The sequence below is a fragment of the Bos javanicus genome, chromosome 1 (assembly GCF_032452875.1).
Source record: "Bos javanicus breed banteng chromosome 1, ARS-OSU_banteng_1.0, whole genome shotgun sequence".
NCBI classification, from domain to species: domain Eukaryota; kingdom Metazoa; phylum Chordata; class Mammalia; order Artiodactyla; family Bovidae; genus Bos; species Bos javanicus.
Genome location: NC_083868.1, coordinates 69,435,546 through 69,456,905, shown reverse-complemented (window position 1 = coordinate 69,456,905; position 21,360 = coordinate 69,435,546). Strand labels below are relative to the sequence as shown.

At 53.1% G+C, this 21,360-nt stretch overlaps 1 protein-coding gene across 2 annotated transcripts in view; it reads left to right on the top strand.

Moving 5' to 3' along the window:
• Positions 1 to 21,360, top strand: part of ITGB5 (integrin subunit beta 5) — a 116,174-nt gene extending 94,814 nt beyond the window's left edge. Inside the window, exons 11-15 of one of the 2 annotated variants that reach the window (XM_061410773.1) lie at positions 12,167 to 12,389; positions 16,229 to 16,332; positions 18,643 to 18,762; positions 20,066 to 20,232; positions 20,862 to 21,360. In XM_061410773.1, coding sequence (XP_061266757.1) covers positions 12,167 to 12,389; positions 16,229 to 16,332; positions 18,643 to 18,762; positions 20,066 to 20,232; positions 20,862 to 20,957 — 710 coding nt within the window. In that variant the 3' untranslated portion in view covers positions 20,958 to 21,360. The other variant, XM_061410784.1, reaches the window with a different exon arrangement.

The window sequence follows — 21,360 nt, the reverse complement described above, 5'->3', positions numbered from 1 at the left end:
CCTCTACCGGGAGTTGGAGGTGGCTGTTACTGATCAGGCCTGTGGGAGAGACTGTGGCCAAGAAGATTGGCATGTTGGCCATGCTCCCCACTGGTGGTGGTTGGCCCAGAGCCTTGACCTAAGAAAAGCCCACCTACCCTAACCCTCAGGGGATTCTCTTCTCTTGGCAGCTGCTTCCTGCCATCTTGTGGCTTGGCTGGGCTTCTGGCAGCCAGGCTTCAGCGTGGCCCACTCTTGTCACATGCCACACCGACTCTGTCTATCAAGAGTGCTACTCCAGGCTCTGAACAGTGGCCAGCTGAGGATGGAATATGGCACCTGTTCACCAGCCACAACAACATGACAGCTTTCCAGGTTGAAAATAGTCACCCTCTCATCCTGTCGCAGTGACCAGAGGAAAGGGGAGAGAATTCACGTCTCCCCAGATGCGGTTGGCATTTCCCCACAGTGCCTGCCAGGCAGATCGGGCAGATTAAGCCAAACTTGAGAAGTTGATCTGGGGCACCTCTGTTTCTCTTGGCCTCAGGCCTTCTGTTTTTCTTTCTGAGTCAGCATTCTTGGGGGCCTGTGAGGACTCTGGTTCATTGCATTCAGCTGATTACATACTCCTTTGAAACTGGAAAGGTGAGTTCATTAAGGAACTCAGGATTTTCCATCTTCTCTCCATGGCCTGAATCTCCCTGTAATCGATAGAGTTGGGTCAGACACCAAGGCCTTTCCTTGGTGCCCTTGTGTGAAATGCAACAGTAATAAGAGGGACTTGGCAGCTGGGCACCAGCATGGAGAAGTCAGGTGCTAGGACCAGAAAGGCAACAATGTCCTTTGAGAGGGCTCTGCTGCCTTTGACAGTGGAGTCTTGACTTTCTAGCCAGTGAAAGTGAAAGTCGCTCAGTCATGTCTGACTCTCCGCAACCCTGTGGACTATACAGTCCATGGACTTCTCCAGGCCAAAATACTGCAGTGGGTAGCCTTTCCCTTCTCCAGGGGATCTTCCTAACCCAGGGATCAAACCCAGGTCTCCCACATTGTGAGCATGTTCTTTACCTGCTGAGCCACAAGAGGAGCCCAAGAATACTGGAGTAGGTAGCCTGTCCCTTCTCCAGAGGATCTTCCTGAGCCAGGAATCAAACCGGGGTCTCCTGCATCGCAGGCAGATTCTTTACCAACTGAGCTATCAGGGAAGCCCTGTCCAGCCTGAGCTATCCTCTTTAAGTAATCTTGAGGTTTGGGAAAGTTTAGCTTAAAGCAGCAGTGCCTTGTTTGCTTAGTAGTGGTTGCATTTCACCGCTCATATGCAGAATGCAGCATGCAGTCCAGCAGATGTGGGCAAAGGGTGAGGGGCTTATCAGGGCCTCGCCTATTGGGAAGCAGCGTCAGCTGAGCTTGTCAGGGCTGGTTCATTGACACTAAGCCAAGGACAGAGGGGCAGCCGATCCCAGGACTGAGGATGCATCATTGTTCACATCTCCGAAGAGCCTTTTGCTGGAGAAATCTGAACAATGTGCAGTCACGGTAGTGAGTGCAAAGCCTGTGACTTCTGCTTGACCACGGCCATGTGTTGCCACAGGAAAGAGTTTCTCATTTTTATTTCTCGTGTCATCCTGCAGTCTCTGTTTTTCTTGGGCATTTGTTGAGAATTTGAAATATTTTGAGAGTGATGTTTAAACATCAGTAATACTCCTTTTCCTTTTCTAATTTCCAGTATCAGATATCTTCTCCAGGGTTTCAGGCTTGTCCTGATGGCGTTCACAGCCTCCAAGAGCCAACAACATATTCTGAGCATCTACTGTGTACCTGACACCATGCTAGGCATTGGGCAAGCAAAAATAAAACACCGCCTTTGATTTTGTATGGGTTTGCAGGCTAATGAGATGCGTCACATGGGGAAACAAATGTATCTGTGTGATAAGTGATGTGTACTATACTCTCCCTGTTAACTATTCTAGTTGACTTAAGAACATGCTCAGGACTCTAAAGAAAAAAAAAAATAGAGAAAGAGAAACCCTTAACCCCTGATCCCCCTCACTGTGAGCTCCTCTCCTCCATTCTCACAGCCGTATTCCTCAGAACATTCGTCTGCACCCACCGACTACATGAACTACCTCCCAGGCAGCCCTCACCTCAGTCCAGTTCAGATTCAGCCCCACGATTCCGCCAGAGCAGGTCTTCCAGGCCCCATATGGCTGTGTCCTGCTATGTCTAAGGCTTATCAGCCCTCGTCTTGACCTGAGTGTTGAATAGCAGCTGACCGCCTTTCAGTGCTGGGATTGTCTGCGGCACGGCTTAGCCATCTGCTCCTCTAGAGTGTCCCTCGGGCATTTCGCTGTGCCCACACCTTCAGTCACCCTTAAGTTGCTCGGTTGCTCAGACCTGCTTCCAAGCTCCCTTCAGCTTTGTATGTCTTAAATGCACCTCAATCTCAGGACGTTTCAGACTGATTTTATGATCTTCCTCCCAGCCGTGGTTCTCTCCTGATTTTCCTTATCTCCCCCTTTCATCCACCTGTACAAGCCAGAAACCTGGAAATCATCCTTTTTCCTACCATCTCCTCAACTCCTGCATTCCTTCTACTATCAAGTCTTGTGCACTCCCCTCTTCTGTCTGAAATCCGTCTTCTCCCCATCTGTGCTGCCACTGTCCTAGTTTTTCTACTCCTGATACTGCGGCCAAAGTAGTTGTTTAAAAACAAATATATGCTCCAGACATATAAAAAAACAAATATATACTGCAGCCAAAGTAATTGTTTCAAAACAAAGATACGCTAAAGTTCAGCATGTTTCAGAAGCTTGGAGTGGTTTGGAATGGCCAGAACTTGGGGTGCCTGGGGGCACAGGGGCAGCTGAACAGACTCGAGAGGTAGGCCTCAAACAGCCCCGTATGTTGGGGACAACAGTTTAAATGTGGAAGCTGTGCTTTTGGTGGTGAGGAGCTGTTGAGTTTTAAGCGAAAGGGTGTCATGACATAGTTGACAATTTAGGGAAGTGATGGAGGAGGCCACGTGGACACTGACCTGGGGAAAGGGCAGACTGTAGTGTGAGGACTCAACCAGGAGAGCGCTGCAGTGTCCAGCTGAGGCACTCAGCCTCCCTCTCGGGAAGGGAGTTTATTGTCCAGCCATCTGGGGGCTATGGGATAAATTCACGCTCCTCAGTCTAGCCCTCAGGCCCTCCTTCCTCCACAGTCGGCATCCCGCCCTCTTTCCCTTCCTTCCCTTCTGTTGGTTTCTATACACACTTGCCTGCAAACATGTACGCCTACAAACACACATGCAGACAAACAGACCCATGTCTAGCCCCTGGGTGGCCATTCTCATCCACCTCTCCTTTTCAAATACTTCCCTCCAGGCTGCCCACTCTCTCTATTCATCCTCACAAAGGAATGCATCCCATTTTTTGCACCCCAAATGCCTTCTGTCCTCTACTATTCCAAAACCTGTAGCTTAGCCTAGAGCCTGTCCCAGTCTCTCTCCCCTCTGACCTGGAATAGCAAGTGCCAGTGTGGAGGATGGGAGAGCCCACCTAGTTACCGCCCTTACTGTTCACACAGGAAACAGAGGCCAAGAGGGATTTAATGATCAGTGATTAAAAGGACCAGCCTTGGGCATGGGTCTGTTGCACATTTTTAAGCTATAAAATACCCTGGGTCACCTTGAACATTTATCCTGTGTGTTGTTTTGTTATGACTTAGTCATGACTAAGTCACGACTGGGCTGGAGAGGCAGTACATGTAGTGGTTAAGGCTCCAGAGTTAAACAAATGTGGTTCCAATCCCAGCCCTGACTCCTACCTGCTTTGTGACTTTGGATAAATTACGTGGCTTCTCTAAGCCTCATTTTCCATACTTGCAAAAATTAGGGTAATAATTATATCAGCACATAGGGCGATTGGGACTATTAATGAGAACATTCAGATTAAGTGCTTAGAACAATGCCCGTCCTGTTGTAAGTACCCCAAAAAGTTTCTCTATTAAGAGATTTTAATGACTTGATGTCTCAGTGAAATTAGAAATTCCTTAAAGGCAGTACCTGATACAGTTCCTGTAGTGCACATTAACAGAGAATTCCCCCAGTCCTGTGAGATAGACAAGCCACTGCACCTTTTTTATTGATGAAGAAGCTGGACCGCTGCCAGAGCCAGCAGGTGGCTGGGAGAGATTGCACGGTAGGTAGCTCCGTCCAGAAGAGGTGCCCCCAGCTGAGGGGTTCCAAGTCGAGTGGCAGGGTAGGGCCGAGTGGGTCTGAGGAGAGTCTCTGTAGAGCTGGTGTCCAGGTTGGCGTGGAGCAAGGAGCACTGTGCTGTCTTTGGGAGGGGCAGCCCTTAGTTGGCAAGTTCTTCAGTCAGTAACTCATCCTTGGCAAGAGCAGGCTGTGTTTACAGGCTCAGGAAGCCCGTGGTGAGAAGGACACAACCCTTCAAGAGCAACTTCTCTCCTGCCCCTGGAGATTTATTTAGTTTCCGCTGAGGTGTCCGGAGCCGGGCCGAGATCGCTCTCACAGGAACTGAGGAGATGTCCTGTGCATTTCCCTGTTCTCTGTTTTTTCCAGCACCAAAAGCCAGTGCATGGAAGGGAACACTGAGACAGGGAGGGGCCCTTCCCATGGGGACCAGACTCACGACACGAGAACACTCGGCTGTTATGTAATCCTAACCTGCTCCTGGGCCAGGCGCCAGGAAGAGTGCCTCTCAGGAGGGTTTTCCCCTTCCCAGCCCCGGACACAGACACGGACCCTTTAGAAGCCTGTGTGTGTGTTTGGCCACAAGGAGGGCAGCCCAGATCTGGCTGTGGTTCACCATGGAGACTGTGTGAGTGCCAGGATGTCTGTGACCATGCCCTTCTGTCTGCTGTTGTGTCCACAGGCTCAGAGAGCGGCTCTGAACACTGGCTGATGCTAAGGAGGGCAGGGCTGTGCACTGTCTCTGCCTCAGCAGTGGCTTGGGATCCCCGAGTCACACAGACACCGGGGGACTGGAGGCACACAAAGCTCTGAGTTGGTTTTCCTGCTTTTTTTAAAGACGGCTGTTAGAGAGTTCTAGAGGCTGTGGCCCGGGTGTCACCCAGAGGTATCCACACCGCAGACAAGGCCTGACTTCTGTGGCAGGGAAATCACCCAGATGAACAGAGGTTTTCCAGCCCACATCCCTTCTTTTTCTTTTCTCTCTTAACCACTTCCTGTTTACATGCTGCCCGTCCTGGGAAGAGTGGGAGAGAGAGGAGGAGGAGATGACGGGCAGACAGAGGGCTGTGGGAGAAGTGTTGGGGGCTGTGAGGGAGGCAGAAGCTGGAGTATATACTTGCATGAGAGAGGGATGCTGCCAGTGGGAGAGGAAGAGACGGGAGTGAGGGACGCACCCTTCCAGTCCAGGGAGCTACGCGCAGCCCTCCACTCCTCAGCCTGGAGAGGAAGGGCCGCAAGCTGATCAGTGACGGAAGCGAAGTGCGTTCCCAAGCTGGATGGAAACTATTTTTGGACCAGCTGTGGAGAGAGATGATTTGTACCTGAAGCATCTGACGTTTGTGGTGACCCTTGTTCCTGGGCTGGGCCAAGATGGGGAGAAGACACCCACTTCTGTTTCTGCCCCGTCCCAGGCTGGCTCGCTCCTTCTTCCAGCCCCAGGGCTCTCACGCAAGTTCCCTGAGGTCACCCCAGGGCCCTCTTGGGTCTCTGCAGACCATCGTCCAGCTGGGAGCCGAGGGCCACATATGCTGTGCCTCAGACGTCCTGCTCTCCCTGCTGAGGCTGGAACCCTGCCCCCCACACTCCCCTCCTCCAACACACACACAGAACAGGGCCTCCGGCACCACTGGGTGTCAGCCTCCACAGCAAAGCTCTGGGGTCCAGCGAGCGGTCCAACCAAACCCTGAGTGTTCTCTCTTTGGGCTGGATGTGGATTAAGTCACTTTCCGGGAGCTTGTAACTCTGGAAGTCTGTTTTTTTTTTTTTTTCTTGGCTGTACCATGCAGCTAACCAGATCTTAGTTCCCCAACCAGAGATTGAACCTGGGTCCCGGCGGTGAAAGCGCTGAGTCCTAACCAGTGAGCCTCCAAGGAGTTCCCTAACCTTGGAAGTCTTTGATCCAAGCTCCCAGAAAGTGTTTCCTCTCCGAACTCTGAGATCATCTGCTCCAAGCTTCCCTTCCCTCACCCTCCCTCTATTGTGACAGTGACAACGATAGAGCTAGCTAGCATTAACTCAGCACTTTTGTCCTTTAGTTGCTAAGTTGTGTCTGACACTTTTGTGACCCCCATGGACTTTAGTCCACCAGGCTCCTGTCTGTGGGATTTCCCAGGCAAGAATACTGGAGTGGGTTTCCATTTCCTTCTGCAGGGGATCTGCCCAACCCAGAGATCGAACCTGAGTCTCTTGCTTGGCAGGCAGCGTCTTTACCACTGAGCCACCAGGGAAGCCCATATGTCAGACACAAGTGCTTTATACAGGTTAAGTGATTGAACTCATAACAGCAAGCCTACAAGGGAGGCATCTTTATTGGCCCTATTTTATTTTTTTAAAGAGTGTTCTAGATTTTATTTGAAGTTACAGTTTATTGAATTTTTATTTTTTGGCTATGCTGCATGGCATAAATGCAGGATCTTAGTTTTCCAACCAAGGATGGAACCCATTCCCCCTGCAGTGGAAGCACGGAGTTTTAACCACCGGACTGTCAGGGAAGCCCCTATTGGCCCTCTTTTAAAGTGAAGAAACCAACATGCAGAGGGGTTAAACATCAGTCACTTCTGGCAAATAGCAGAATCAGGAGGTGACCCAGGCTCCCTGATTTCAGAAGCCCCGTGTTAGCCACCACTCTACCGCCTCAGTTTCTGAATGTTTCCTGTATCCCTGCTCTGTTGCCCATCACCCATGTTCCGTGGTGTGTTTACTCCCCTTCACCCTTTGCCTCATGCAGGAATGTCCACCCCTCCTTTTCCTGAGGACAGGGGGCCTGGCTGTCTCCTATCTGAGTCAGTCACCCCTCGCCTGGCAGATCCTTGCTTTCCACTCCCTTGAACTCCCCCCGTTTGAAGTTGTGTCCTTCCACGGCACAGTCCCATACTTTTTCTCATCCCTGTCTTCTCATCACCCCGGAACAGTGCTGTGACCACTGTCCAGAGCACTGATCCTTGCTTGCTCTGCTCCAAGGGCAGTCCTGTGTCAGCTGCTGCACTAGGGGCTTGATTTGCAGTAACATCAGTATTTCTGAAGACACTCCCATGAGGAAGGCATTGTCCTCATTGACAGATAAGGACGTGATCATCAGTCAGGTTTAGAGATTTGCCCAAGGTAACATAGCCAGTGGTGCAGGATACACTTGAACATGGTTCACATACTTGAACAAGTATGCACAGCCCCCAGCCCTTCATGCAGCTGATCAGGGTTATCCTGAGCTCCTCCAGCCACAGCCCTCACCCCAAGCTGTTCAGTCTGCCTTCACCACCCCCCACCACTTCCTCCCCACCTCAGTCTCTTTCTGCTATGATCCCTTTAGAGTTTGTTCTTCCCTTGATCCCTCCACTTGCCACCAGATTTTCTCTTTTCTGTATCTTTCTCTTTAATCAGAAGGATGCTTAAATATCCCCTCTTTAAAATCCCCAGCCTCCTTCCTCCCCATCTCTTCCTTTCCCTGAACAACCGGATTCCTTGTGGGAGCTGCCATGCTGTCTGTGGCCACTGCCTCACCACTTTGTCACTGGAGTCCACCCTCACATCCCACTGCACTGTAGAATTTGCCCTTGTTGGCCTCTGCAGAGCACTGGTTCTGGCTGGGCTTCCTCACAGCCCCCCATCCCTCCTCTCCAGCAGCTCCTTCTTGCCGGCTTCCACGGCACCCCTGCCTCTGAATAGCCCGTATTCTACTTTATCAAGGGAGGCAGGGGGCTGCGTCTTGGCCCGTGGCCCACACAAGCACCGTTTTGCTGATGGAAAGCTGTTGAATTCTGTAGAGCTGAAATTCTGTATAAATAGACACATTTACAACTTCCTGTCCATTTAACTATCAATCATTCCAACAAAGGTACTAATAATAACTTGCACATGTAGCAATTCACAGCTTACAAAGTGCTTTCACATGCCCTTCAGTATCCCTATCTGTATGTAATGAAAATATTTTTTACGTCTGCAGAGTATTAAACAGGCATCATGAAATTCAGCACACTCTGCTAAGGTGCTGGGGAAGCATTATAAATGAGCTCTGTTATGATGAGGACTCCTTGCTTCGGCCCTCTGGGTGTTCCCGTTCCCCATGCAGCTCTCCTGGTAATAGATGGGTTATTGAGCCTGGGGACAGGACCCAAGTGGCCCTTGTCATTTTAATAACACATGGTCCTCCTAGGGCATTAGGAGAGGCCAAGGGCTGACCAGAAGATGTGGAAATCTGCATGTGTGGGTCGAGGGAAAGGCAGGTTGAGGCCCAACTGCAGGGTCTGAGATGTTTGGGTTAGGATACATTGTGACCAGATTTACATGCTTGGTGACACTCTGTAGAGGTCACGCTTTCTGGAGGAGACATGGAAGCTTAGGCTGAGATGGCGCGTGGCTGTGCCTTGTTGCCAGCTCCTCTGGTTGGGAGGCCGTCCTTGGAGGACGGTGTTGAGGGTGATTCTGAGGCTAATCCCAGGCTCCCTGGCAGAGACTCCCCTGATTAGACGGTAGGATCTGCGTGGGAGTGAAGGAGGGCAAGGTGCGTGCGCCCCTCTCTGCTGTAGCTTCTTTCCACTGTCTTGGGAGGAAGTGGATCACCTGACGGACAAACTGGGGCCATCCAAGGAGTCCCTGAGGACAGCCCTTAGGTGGATTCAGCCACTCCACCAAGCGTGGCTTCTCTCTAGTGTGACTTGCTGGGACTTTGCATTGGAACTGGCAACTGTTAGAAGCTGAAGAGCCCCATGGATGAGGACTTTCCAGTCCTGTGGCCTCTGTGCCTCCCACCTGCTGCCCCCACTAATGGCACAGCTCTTGTGTCCTCACTCACAGGCTCTTTGCACAGCGTTTCCTTCTCTCCATGTCCTCGCTGCTCAGGTGCTGGGGGCGCGGCTTCCAGGGATGGCTTACATCTCTGGCCATGAGTCCTGCCCCTCACCATGGAGCCACATTGGTGACCACTGACCCCTAGTATCTCCTGCCTGTGACTCCTAACTCTGCTCACACCCCAGATCCAGGACACATTCAACTGCTTTGACCTTGGGCTGGGTTTTGGAGCTCTTGGGTTCTCATGGGTCATATGTGCCCGAGGCAGCTGGGTTTACTTGCCAGTCAACAATCATGGGGGAAAGTACGAGCAGTTGGCAACTTTGCTATCTTCTCATTGAGCAGATCTTTTCACGTGAGATGCTCAGTCACAATGGGGAGCAAGTTCTTCTTTCAACACACACATACCCACACTTCACCACAAAAAATAATATACTACCTCTTCTCCAAACCACTGACAGTCTGGAATAGTTGTCAGGTTACATCTGGTTCATTGTACATTGCTGCCAAATACAGAGTAAGAGGGAAAACAACACTCATCCAGGTCAAACAAAGCAGTCCCTCTGGCTGAGTAGTGTCTTTGCTGCGTGTAAATATGGCACCAGCCATGCCTCTTCTGATATTTTTGCTTTATGAGATGCTGCTATGTACAAGCCATTGGAGAGGCCAGAGCTAATGAAAAACCTACCCCTGAAGTGCACTCACTTTGAGATGCGTTTAAAAATATATGGATGGATGGAAGGAGGGAGGGATGTGTGATGGAGCAGGTAACACGCTGGCAGTGGGAGAGCTGGTAAACAGGCGGATGTTCACACCACAGTCTTTTCATCTTGGCTGCAGGTTTGGAATTTTCATAATAAAATGTTGGGGGGGGGTGGAAATTACCCTGACAGTGAACCATTTTAATCTAAAACAGGCTGCTGACCAATGTGGTCCCAAGGTCGAGAGTGAGGGAGCTAGCTATGTGGATTGGATCCATTTCATTTGGGAAGACTTCCCTGTGGAGGGTGGTTTCCTGCCTGCCATGGCTGTTCGAGGACTGGTGGAGAGGAGGGGTGTGCAGGCCTGCCTCCCTGGAGTGGCTGTGTGCTCTGCTCCCCCCCTAACCGTAACCCTTGAGCCAGGGGTGCTGCTCTCTCCTGTGGCCCACAGACCGCATGCCAGCTTCCAGGCAGTTAAACTGCATTCCGCAGCCTCCTCCTGGCTGGGCCTGGCTTTCCTCACCTCTCCCAGAGGGCTGCCATATGCCTCGACGCTGCCTGTGAAGTGGGGAGGCTGTTGCCCAGCGCAGTGTCTGCCGGGGCTCTGCGTCCCTGGGCTGTGGTCCATGTGTGGGGGGTTTGGTGGGGGAGGCTTGTTGGCTCCAGATGGCCACCCTTGCGTCCCGCAGGTCCCAGGCACTACAGTGAGGACTGGGCAGAGAGGGGGACAAGAAGGAAGTAGGGGTGAAGCGGCGCTCTGAAGTTAGGTCCTGACCTGAACTGTGGATCACACTCGCTGGGGGCCTCACAGAAGGTGCTGAGACCCAACTATCAGGACAGCTGACTCAGGAGTGGGAGTAGAATGCAAGCCCTCCCCCGACATCTGACGCCATCCCCTGTCTGTCTGGTCTCCTGCTAGTGTGTCTGTGGGTTCTCAGTAAATACAAATTCTTGGTCCTTTTGGTATCAGTCTTAGAAGAATGGCATGAGAAAGGAAAGTATGCTACAGTAGTAGTGTAAGGAAGACTTTAAAAAACTGCCATTTGGAGCACTGCTTTCCACTGTATTAGCACAGAGAACAGGAGATCCATGAACAGTGAGACCCCCCTGGAAGCTGGCACTCCCCATGCGCCTCACTGCACAGCAGGTGCACGCATGTGCCTGGCGCACACACAGTCCTCTGAGCCCAGCAGCCCCCCTTCCCTTGATGCCTGCAGAGCTTGGAGGGGATGCCCGGCTCCTCTTCCCTTGGAGGCTGTGGAGCAAACAGGTCCCTCCTGCACGGGGGAGCTGGGGGACCCTCAGCTGGTTCTCCTCGTGATTAGGGCCTACTCTGTCTCCTGAGAGGCTACAGGTCCTCAAGTTCAGACTGTGGGTCCTTGAGCCATGCTCCGGGTTTGGGTCCTGGCGCTGTGGCCACCCTCAAGCTGCTCTGTCCTTCCATGTGTCGTTTTCATCACTTGTGAGCAGGGGATGGTTGTAAGAGTTCCGTGAGCCCACGCTGTAAAGCCTGACACATTCGTAGTGAGTTCAGTGTTAGCTGCTGGCGCCCTTGGCCCCTGCTCCTGAATCGTCCCGCTCTGGCCACAGCTCCGGAGTCAGCATCCCCCTGAGACTCGGGGACAGTGCCTGTGTGCGTTTCCATTGCGGCTGTGGCAGGTTACCACAAATTGGTGACTGAGGACGACTCCAGTGTATTCTCTTACAGCTCTGGAGGTCAGAGTCTGCCATGGTTCTCCCTGGCTACAGTGTCGGTACCAGGAGGGCCACAGTCCCTGCCAAGGCTCCAGGGAGGGTCCTTCCCTCACCTTTTCCATCTTACAGAGCTGTGCTCCTTGTGTTCCTGGCTCCTTGAGGCCGCTGCCTCTGTCTTCAGAGCTGGCAGCACAGCATCTTGCTTCTCTTGGCCGTGGCCACCACCTTCTGCAGTCAGATCTCCCTTTGCCTTACTCCTACACGGAACCCTTGTGATGGCACTTAGGGTCCCAGGATAATCTGGGAGAATCTCCCCTGTCTCAAAATCCTTCACTTTACCACGTTGCAAAGTCTCCTTTGCTATAGGGGGGTCACATCCACAGGCCCTGGGGCTGTTAGTCACATAACCAGGGAGACAGGAAGAAGTCCTCTGGGGTTCTGGGTCCAGGGCACAATAGTCACATAACCGGGGAGACAGGAAGAAGTCCTCTGGGGTCCTGGGTCCAGGGCACAATAGTCACATAACCGGGGAGACAGGAAGAAGTCCTCTGGGGTCCTGGGTCCAGGGCACAACTTGGCCAAGTTCTGGACCGACTTGGAGCAGCATCCAGCCCCGGCGGACGACATGCACCACCTGGGCGCCTGGGTGTCACCTTGTGGTGGCACCAGGCCCTCTTTGCCCGGTCAGAGTCTGAGGGCACAGTCCGTGTCTCATTGTTACATTTCCAGGGCCCAGCACGTGGCAGGCACCAGCTTGGTTGTGTGTTCGTGCAAGCAGGCTGGCACTGATGTGTGGTGTGTGTCCTTCTAGGCCATGGCGAATGTCACTGCGGAGAATGCAAGTGCCACGCAGGTTATATTGGGGACAACTGTAACTGCTCGACAGACATCAGCACATGCCAGGCCAGGGATGGCCACATCTGCAGCGACCGTGGGCACTGCGTCTGCGGGCAGTGCCAGTGCACAGAGCCAGGGGCCTTTGGGGAGACATGTGAGAAGTGCCCAACCTGCCCCGATGCCTGCAGCACAAAGAGGTAAAGCCCCCACCCCAGCTTCTCCCCCAGACCATCCTGCCCTCTGGCCAGTCAGCCTCCAGGGCCACCAGGCTCTCACTCCCCATCTCCCACACCTTGCCCATGCAACCTTGTAGGGCAATGAAACTCTTACTCGCATGAACTAGAATAGGGCCTTTGAAGCTCTGGTTCCATGGAGATTTTGTAAAAACAACACAAAAGCAAAACAGAACAACAAAAAGCAAAGACTGTTATTCAAGTTTAGAAATTACCAGATTACTAGGTTAAATGAATTGATTTTGGTACCAAAATAGCATCTTCTTGAGCCCTTACTCTGTCACTGAGTATTTCAAAAGGACATTCAGCATGCATGTTTTTTCCAAATAAATTTGACCCTCCCCATTAACATCTCCCAGTGTTTCACAGGCCACCTTCCCTGTATAGAAAATACTGCTTTAAACAAAACATCATCAGAAGGTAGATTGGACAGGAGGGCACCTGACCTAGATAAGGCATGCCAGGAACAAACTGCAGTGGCTTTTGAATTTTCTGCTCCATTTGCACAGATAATGGAGCGGGTCTCCGTGCTGCTGCTGAATGCAGAGATTGTCCAGATACAGGCTCCAGGCCTCCACTGACCCAGCCACAGGGTCGCGTTCCCCAGTTGACCTCGCAGCTCTGCCTCCACATTCTGACAGAGCACGAATGAGAGGGAATGAAGGAGAGCAGGGAGTTACGGCGTCGGGAGAGCTAGAGTGACAGCTTGCCTTGATTTTGCTAGAGAAGCAGCTGCACCATCGTCTTCCTCGTGCTGAGGGGCCAGGAGGGAGGGGCACAGATAATCAGAAACAAGTAATAATACAGACGTTGTTTCCTTTTGGCTGGGAAATGCAACTGTGCAATTTTTTTTGGCAGATATCCCTTCCAAATGCCTGGCCCAGGCTCCTAATGAGAGGAGGTCATGCTCCCCGAGTGGCTGGGGCTGCCGGTCAGTCTGAACTCAGAAACGTTCTGGGTGGCAGAGCCCCTGTCTGGACGTTTGCCACAAATAATCCAGGCGTGGGTAATTGAAAGCTGGCCGCAGATGGAGAGACAAGATAGACAGGGCCAGATTTTATTTTGTGTAATTAGAGGGAAGCCAGGCAGAGTAAGGGAAAAGAAACACAGATCCACTGTAGACCTGCTAAGAGTGGAGAAACAGCAGAAATGCAAATGGAAACGTCCCAGGGGAGGAGGTTAGGATCCTGGGTCTGGAGCCCAAATAGCTGTGGCCATCTGAGCCTGGACTCTCAGCCATTATCAACATGTAATGCCTGAGGGAGGCACCCTCCCCCCAGCTCCCACCAGCACGACCCTTTGGAGTCTGTGCTCCCAGACCTTGGGGCATGTGAGGCTGTTGGGAGGTGGGGATGAAGCCAGGACAATACACGTGGAACAATAAAAGCTGATAAGACCTGTTTCTTTGCCTTCCTCTGGAGCAGCAGGGCAATAAAGGGTTGGCTTAGGTCAGTTAAAAGGCCGCTTGGGAAGACAGCCTTAGCTTTAAATGTTTAAAGCATTCATTTCCAAGAAGACATGGATTTTTTTTTTTTTTTTTATCCATTAAACAACACCAAAGGAGCAAGGAGAGCAAAGAGATGCCATCAAGGAACCTCACTATTCCTTCTTACTTGTCTCTGGGCCACACTGACACTGCCTCTTTCACAGCCTACTTGTAACTTTAAAAAAAAAACAACAACAAAAATGAAGTCCTTTTGATAGTGCCTCATTTCAGGCTGTTTTTCTACTCACCGCTTTGCTGAGAACCACCAGATTTCCAATGCCTTATGTCCTTTTTTTCCCCCTCTGGTACTTCAGAGCAGGCAATCTCCACTTTCTAGAACTAACCAAACACACCCTTCACCTTGGGTGAGTTCATATTCAGCCTCAGCTGATTTCAATTAACAGACTCCCTGCGCAGAGTCTGTCTCAGCAGCTTGTTTGTTTAAAGGCCAGACTTATGTTAATACGTGACTATAATAAATCACAAGTTTCAACCCAGTGCGAGGAGCACGTGGGTTAAACTGATTTGCCAGTGTGGATGATGAGGGAATGTTCCCTGGAAGCAGGCCTGTCCTTTCCTGACTGCAGGGCCTGCAGGTGGAGGCCCCCGTGGTGAATCCTAGTGGAGACCGGAACCAGACACCTTTCTTAGCAGTGTGTTAATTGTGGGGAGGGGGGAGGACAGTGGCATTAGTGAGAAGGACCAGAGGAGGAGCCACCCCTTCCTGGTGCCCAGCCAAGTCTCAGTACCCGCCCACTGGGCTCTGGCCTTAGGGGAAATGCAGCAATTCCGACTTGTTTAACTCCGGAATGTTTCCATGAAGTCATTCCGGGAGAGAGGAATTTGGTGGCCCATCCTGGAATGGTTGAATTCTTCAAACTATTAGAACCCTAGTAAGAAAGTCTTATCTGCTTTCTCTCCATGATCTACTCACTTGCGCAGTCCTCCTCAATGTTCAGAAAGCAGAGGAAGGACTTGGGAAGGGACTTGACGGAGTGGTGGGGGTCCTGGGTGCTGAGCCCTGCTGCCTTTGAGTCCGCATTTCCCTCGCCTGTAAAATAGAGCGACTTAATGAAACGCTCCCAGCTCCCTTCAGGCCTGGCATCTACTGCACAGGTTTTGTCCTGGAAATGTAGTAACTGGTTCCTCCATCCCAAGGAATTTAAAAATGAAAATGAGAAACCTAACGCGTGGCAGTTATATTTCCTGCCGTGTTTTTCCCAGAGAGCCTTCCGGACACACAGCCCTGTGGGTGCCCATAGGCCTGTGGGGTACGGACTGCTGTCCCCTGTGTCGCTGAGGCTCTGTAAGCTTCCGCCTCACCCCTGCCACACTCTGGTGCCAGGACACAGCTGCAAGGAGGCAGTGGCCTGCCCCACATGCTTAACTCTGGAGTCCTCACCCCATTTCCTGGAGAAGCCCCTGTTTGGGGGATCTCTTTCCTCCCTGCAGGTCACCGAGCACCATCAGCTGCAAGTGGACAGTCCGCTGGCAGTTTTGTGGCAACCCACTTCTCCCTGGAGTTGAGTTCTTGCCACCCCATTTATGCACCTCCCCACAGTCCCCCAGAGGGGTTAGGGACCCTGTCTCCCCTCCACAACAATCTTAATGAACCGTTAGAGCTTGGCTCCCATGCCACATGGGCTCTGTCTGGGAGGGAGAAGGGGAAAGGGCCGAGTCTCCAGGACAGTGGTCCTTAGCCCTCACCTTTTTGCTCAATCCCTGGAAGACCAGGCTCTAGCCCTAGAGATCCAGATTCTGTGGGTGTGGCTGGGCCCCTGCAGAGATGTCCTAAAAGCCCACCCAGAGAGGTTAATGTGCAGGAGGGCTGAGAGCCCTGCCTGCGTGATGGTCTCCTGGTGGGGATCTTGGGAGTTGGGCCACGGGGGTGTGAGAACCCCTCCTCAAGGCCAGGAATATTTTTTTTTTAGTCATCAGATGAGAGCCCTGCCTGCGTGATGGTCTCCTGGTGGGGATCTTGGATGTTGGGTAGACTCCTCAGGGAGGCATTTGACACAGCGGAGTGCAGGTGGATGTGGCTCCTGGTGTCAGAATTTGAAAGGCCTCCAGCCTGCAACTTGACATGGGGACCAGACACGTCTCTAAACTCACCTAGGCTCCTCCAAGGACCTTCAGGCTTCCCTGCATGAGGGCAACGGCGGGGACAGTAGGGCTAAGCAACTGGAGATGGCAGAAGTTAAAGCTTCAGGGGCCTAAAGGAGGGCTGGGATCTGTACTCCTGGGGCATGTACTCGGTTACATGTGTGGAGCTGATCCACAGCATTTAACACCCACATTTATCGCCTCTCTTCCAAAGAGACTGTGTCGAGTGCTTGCTGCTTCACTCAGGGAGCTCAGCTGACAACCAGACCTGCCAAAACCTGTGCAAGGACGAGGTGATCACACGGGTGGACACCATCGGTGAGTATGCCGAGTGGCCTGGGCAGCTGGCCCCTTTTGGATCCTGGCAGTAGATGTAGAGACGTAGAGACTCTATCCTGTGGGGATCTTCAGGGCTGCCTGGCAGACAGGACGCTAGTTTTAGCCTTGAGTTAGGAAGTAGCCTCAGGTCCTTGGCCAGTCCTTGCTGGCTCCCCAAGAGGACTTGGGGTACCTGGGCTAGGGCACAGGTTCCAGGCTCTCCCTGTTCATCGGTGTCTGTCCTGTCCCTGGGCCCAGTCCCTTCCTAGCCACATCTTCTCCCAGGCTTCCTGAGAAGTTGGGGTATTAGTTAGAATAAGTACTGTCAGCTGCCACAACAAACAGGCCCCGAACCTCAGTGACTTAACAAAACAGAAGTTGGTTTGTCACTCACTGAAAGTGAAGATGTTCCTGGTTGACAGAGCCTCCATTGGTCCTTCATGAGCCCAGATACCCTCTCAGTTTTGGTTCCACCCTCCCCCACGCCCTCAGAAGCCTCTCCATTGAGTCTACAAATGGGGAGGACAGAGGGAAGGATTGGATGGGAGGTTTACATGGGCTGGACCTGGAAGGGTACATGTAACTTCCCCCCAGAATTCAGTCACCCGGCCACATTTACTGCAGGAATGGTGGGAAATGCCATCCAGGAAATGCAGGAAGCTGGGAAACCATGTTTGGTGACCAGCTAGCCAGTCTCTGCCCCATTTGGCCTCAGCCCAGCACAGCTCTCTTGATGCTGCTGGCATCAGACAAGGCAGAGCTTGCATTCTGTCCAGGTGAACCCAGGATAGAATTCCTGCAGGTCTCTCTGCTCCCTGTTCCTGCCTCCCTGGTCTTGATTGATGCTCTGGCCAAATCATGGCAACCAAGTCATGAATGCCATCAGCACATAGTCACTGAGCACCTACTGTGTGCCAGGGCTTGTACTGCACCTGGGAGCCAATGGGGAGTCCCCCACCCCCCCCAGCCTGGCCTCATCATGCCAGTTTTCCTGCCCTACTTCTGTCCTGTGACTTGAGACCTGGCTCGCAGCAAGTTCTGCCTGCAGACCTGGGCCATTGCCTCATGACTGGACACCCACAGAAAGACAGGGCAATGCCTCTCCTGACCCACTGACTACTCTGTCGCTCTGGAGCAAATGTTGCTGTTCATGCACAGCTGTGACCTGAATCAGCTGCTTCACAGAGAAAGTTTCTGTTCGAATTCAGCAGTTAATCCTTCCTTCCCCCAGGCTCACACACACACACACACACACACACACACACACACTTGCTCACACTCAGCCAGACTGGGCTTACGGTTGGGGTTTGAGAGGAAAAGCCCAGTTTCTATTCGAATTCAGCAGTTATCCTTCCTTCCTTCCTTCCCCCAGGCTTTCACACACACACACACACACACACACACACACACACACTTGCTCACACTTGCTCACACTCAGCCAGACTGGGCTTATGGTTGGGGTTTGAGAGGAAAAGCCCAGGCCTCTGCATCTGATAACCACTCAAAACTGTCTGGTCCCAGGTAGAGCCTCCTTTGAGCCACAGGCTTACAGAGGGTGGAGCTGGAAGGCGTTCCATGTCACAACATAACCTGCAGTTGTTACTCAGGACCTGTGGGTCATTCTCTTATCACCGGCCTCCCTCTTACTTCACACTCTTCCGGGCTTCCTTCCCCCTAAGAAATCAGTCTAACCCCAACCCAGGGAAGCCTTGGACTGTGGATAATGCCTTGGGGGTGGGGACTGGAGGGGGTGGGGAGGGTGGCGCCTTCACCTCAGGTGACAGCCGTGTGGGGACAGCAGGTGTGAGGCAGTGTGAGGAAAGGAGCTTCTTCGCATGGGGAGCAAGGCAAGCAGTGTGCACCATGCTGGGGGCTGGGAGTCTCTCTCTCGCCTCATGGCCTCATGGCGTGCTCATTTCACGTCTCAGGACAGCACTGCCAACTCTCGTCCCCCTGCAGCTGGCTCTTGGCAGGGGGCTCGAGTGCGAGCTCTCACTCAGGCCTCCGCGGGCAGCCGGACAGCCTCTTCTTTCTCCAGTTCCATTGTCCTGCCCGCCTGGCCATAGTGCTTCCTTTCCTCCCACATCCCCACAGTGAGTGCTGCAGAGGTTCCCTCACGTGGAGGGGAGATGGCATCCCTGGGGCAGTCTAACTCAGTGCTGGCCCTGCATTCTTGATATGAGAGACTCCCAGTCGGCCCCTCTGCACCCCTTTTCTTTGGGGGCAGGATTTGGCTCTTCACCCCATCCCTCGGTGGCTCCGAGTTACTCAAAGAGATACTTAGGACATCTCTGCTTGGTTTTCTTCCAGTGAAAGATGACCAGGAGGCTGTGCTTTGTTTCTACAAAACCGCCAAGGATTGTGTGATGATGTTCACCTACTCAGAGCTCCCCAGTGGGAAGTCCAACCTCACGGTCCTCAGGGAGCCAGGTGGGTGAGGCCTGGCCCTGTCTGCTCCCCCGGGCCGCTTGGTTTCTGTGTCACCCATCCTCTCCTCACCATCCTTTCCAAACTCCAGAGAGGGGAGGGACACAGTTCCCTGTGAAGATCAGGATCCAAGGCCTCCTCTACCTGACTGCTGTAGTTCAGAAGAAAGATGAGTGTTCATCTGGGGACCATCGCTGGGGCGGAGCTGGGGAGCTGTGACTGGAGGGAATGGGAGTTATAGGAGGATAGGGCCCTGCCCTGGGGGAGTGTCTCATCTCAAAGGAAGGGGTACAGGGGTGATGGTAAGCACAAAACACAATTAACCTACATGGCCGGCGGCAGTGCGAGTGTGCAAGGCAGGGCCGGACCATCAGGGCCAGGCATCAGGGAGCTCTGGGTACATGCATGGCCCTGGCTGGGCTGCCGCTTCCTGGAGTGGAGTCCAGGAAGGGCAGAGCGCTGGGTTAACATTCCCACAAGTGCTGTGCCCAGCCACTGAGGACGGCACGCTCTGACCCTACATGGACATTTCTGCCTCACGCTCTGGGCCCGGGGACCAGTAACCCTTTTCCTTGGGATAATTAGGGTTTCTGGTATGACCCCTTTTATTCTTTGGAGGAGGTTGGAGCGGGGGTGAGGGTGCAGGAAAAGATCTGCTCTCTTGAGTTCACAGCATTGCAAACTGCTTCCACTTGAGGCCAGACCACATAACATGCCTTCCCGAGGCAGAGGCAGAGGGAAGGGTTGTGGTCTCAGCCCAGGATGCACGCCTGAAGAATGAGGCTTTGTTTCCAAGCACTGTCTTTGTGGTTCTTTGAAAATAAGCACATTTGCTCCAAAGGCTGCACACTAAGGGCTTACAAATGTTGGCTGGCCCCCAGCCCAGCCCTTGTGGAATGGCTTCGTGAAACCTCCTGCCGCCTGGTCTACTCCCGAAACCATTTATGTGAAAGTTGAGACGTGGTCCAGCATCCTGCGTGGGCGGCGGGGCCGGGCTGGAGCGTGGGTGCTTCGAGTTGGGGGTTGCAGCCGTGCGGAGGGTGTGTGGGGAAAAAGTGGAGCAGCCTCCAAGTTCTCCTGGACTTTGCCCTCGATTTGCTGTGTGGCCTTGGGACAGTCACCAGCCTTCTTTGAATCTTTTACTTCATGTGCATTGGAGAAACCCACCTGCCACCCACACCTCCCAGAAGCCATGTGAGGGTCTTATGAAGCACAGGAGGGCCTCTGGGGAGAGCTGGTGGGCCTGAGGTTGGAGGTGGGGGCATGGTGATGCCGGCAGCTTGCTCACCGTGCCCTGGTCCTCCAGAGTGTGGGACCGCCCCCAGTGCCATGACCATCCTCCTGGCTGTAGTCGGCAGCATCCTCCTGACTGGGTTTGCACTTCTGGTCATCTGGAAGCTGCTCGTCACCATCCACGACCGGAGAGAGTTCGCCAAGTTCCAGAGTGAGCGATCCAGGGCCCGCTACGAAATGGTACGCCAGTGGGAAGCTGGAAGTGGGAAACATGTCAAGCTTAGGGGTCTAGTTGAGTTCAGGCAGAGGCCCCCTCACACCTTTAGCATTCAGAACAAAGAAGTGAAGCCTGAGGGGTGGTGTGTACCCAGTTCTGAACACTCTGCACAGAGCCCCACACCACATCCAGGTCAGGAGGCTCACGAGCAGAGGTGCTGGGCACAGCCTGAGCACGGGGAGTCTGGACGGTCTGGACACAGCCCAGGAGGGGACCCCCTTACCCACAGTCTATCGCAATGTCTGTGTGTGCCTTGCTTCCGAAAGCAGACTGCGAGTCACCCAAGGACAGAGCACAGTGAGTACCCCCTGAAGTCCTAGTTAGTTTCTGTTAAAACTGGAAGGGACTTTAGAGACCATCTGATGGACAAGGTCCCTCATTTCAGAGATGGAGAGAGAAAGTTCAGGGAAGGGCGGGGCCCTTCCAGGCCAGTGGGTTGGAGGAGCAAGTCTTGCAGCACAAGGCAGGCACCTCCACCCGCACGCTGAGCCCGCTGCCCTCCTGGTGACTGACCCTGGAAGGGCCTCCAACCCTGTGTGTTCGAATGAGTGAATGAACTAACACGTGTCCTTTTACCCTCTGTGTTCTCTAGGCTTCAAACCCTCTGTACAGAAAGCCCATCTCCACGCACACTGTGGATTTCACCTTCAACAAGTTCAACAAATCCTACAATGGCACAGTGGACTGACAGCTCCTTCCCCTCAGAGGGCTGGAGGGGGCGAGCTGTCAAGCCAGAGACTGACACGCTCTGGACAGCTGCTCAGCTTGATCGCTGCTCCCTGCTCCACCGAGCGCAGAGACCTTCCGGCAAGCCCGGGCAGGGAGCCTGTGCAGGAAGGCGCCCGGCTGTGCCGGCTGGCCACCCCTCCAAGCCTGGCCGCGGTACTCTCGGCTCTCCTCAGCACGTCCAGCTTGTCGTCTCAATGAACTACTGAGACGCGGGCCGCGTCCTCCTTCCGGGAGGGCTGGGCCTCAGATCTGGCCCCACGAGAGGGCTCTTGGGAGTGTCAAGAGTGTGTAAAATCCACAGTCTGGCTTCGCTCATGTTGATCATGTTTGTATGAAATAAAATGATCGTGCATTTATGTATA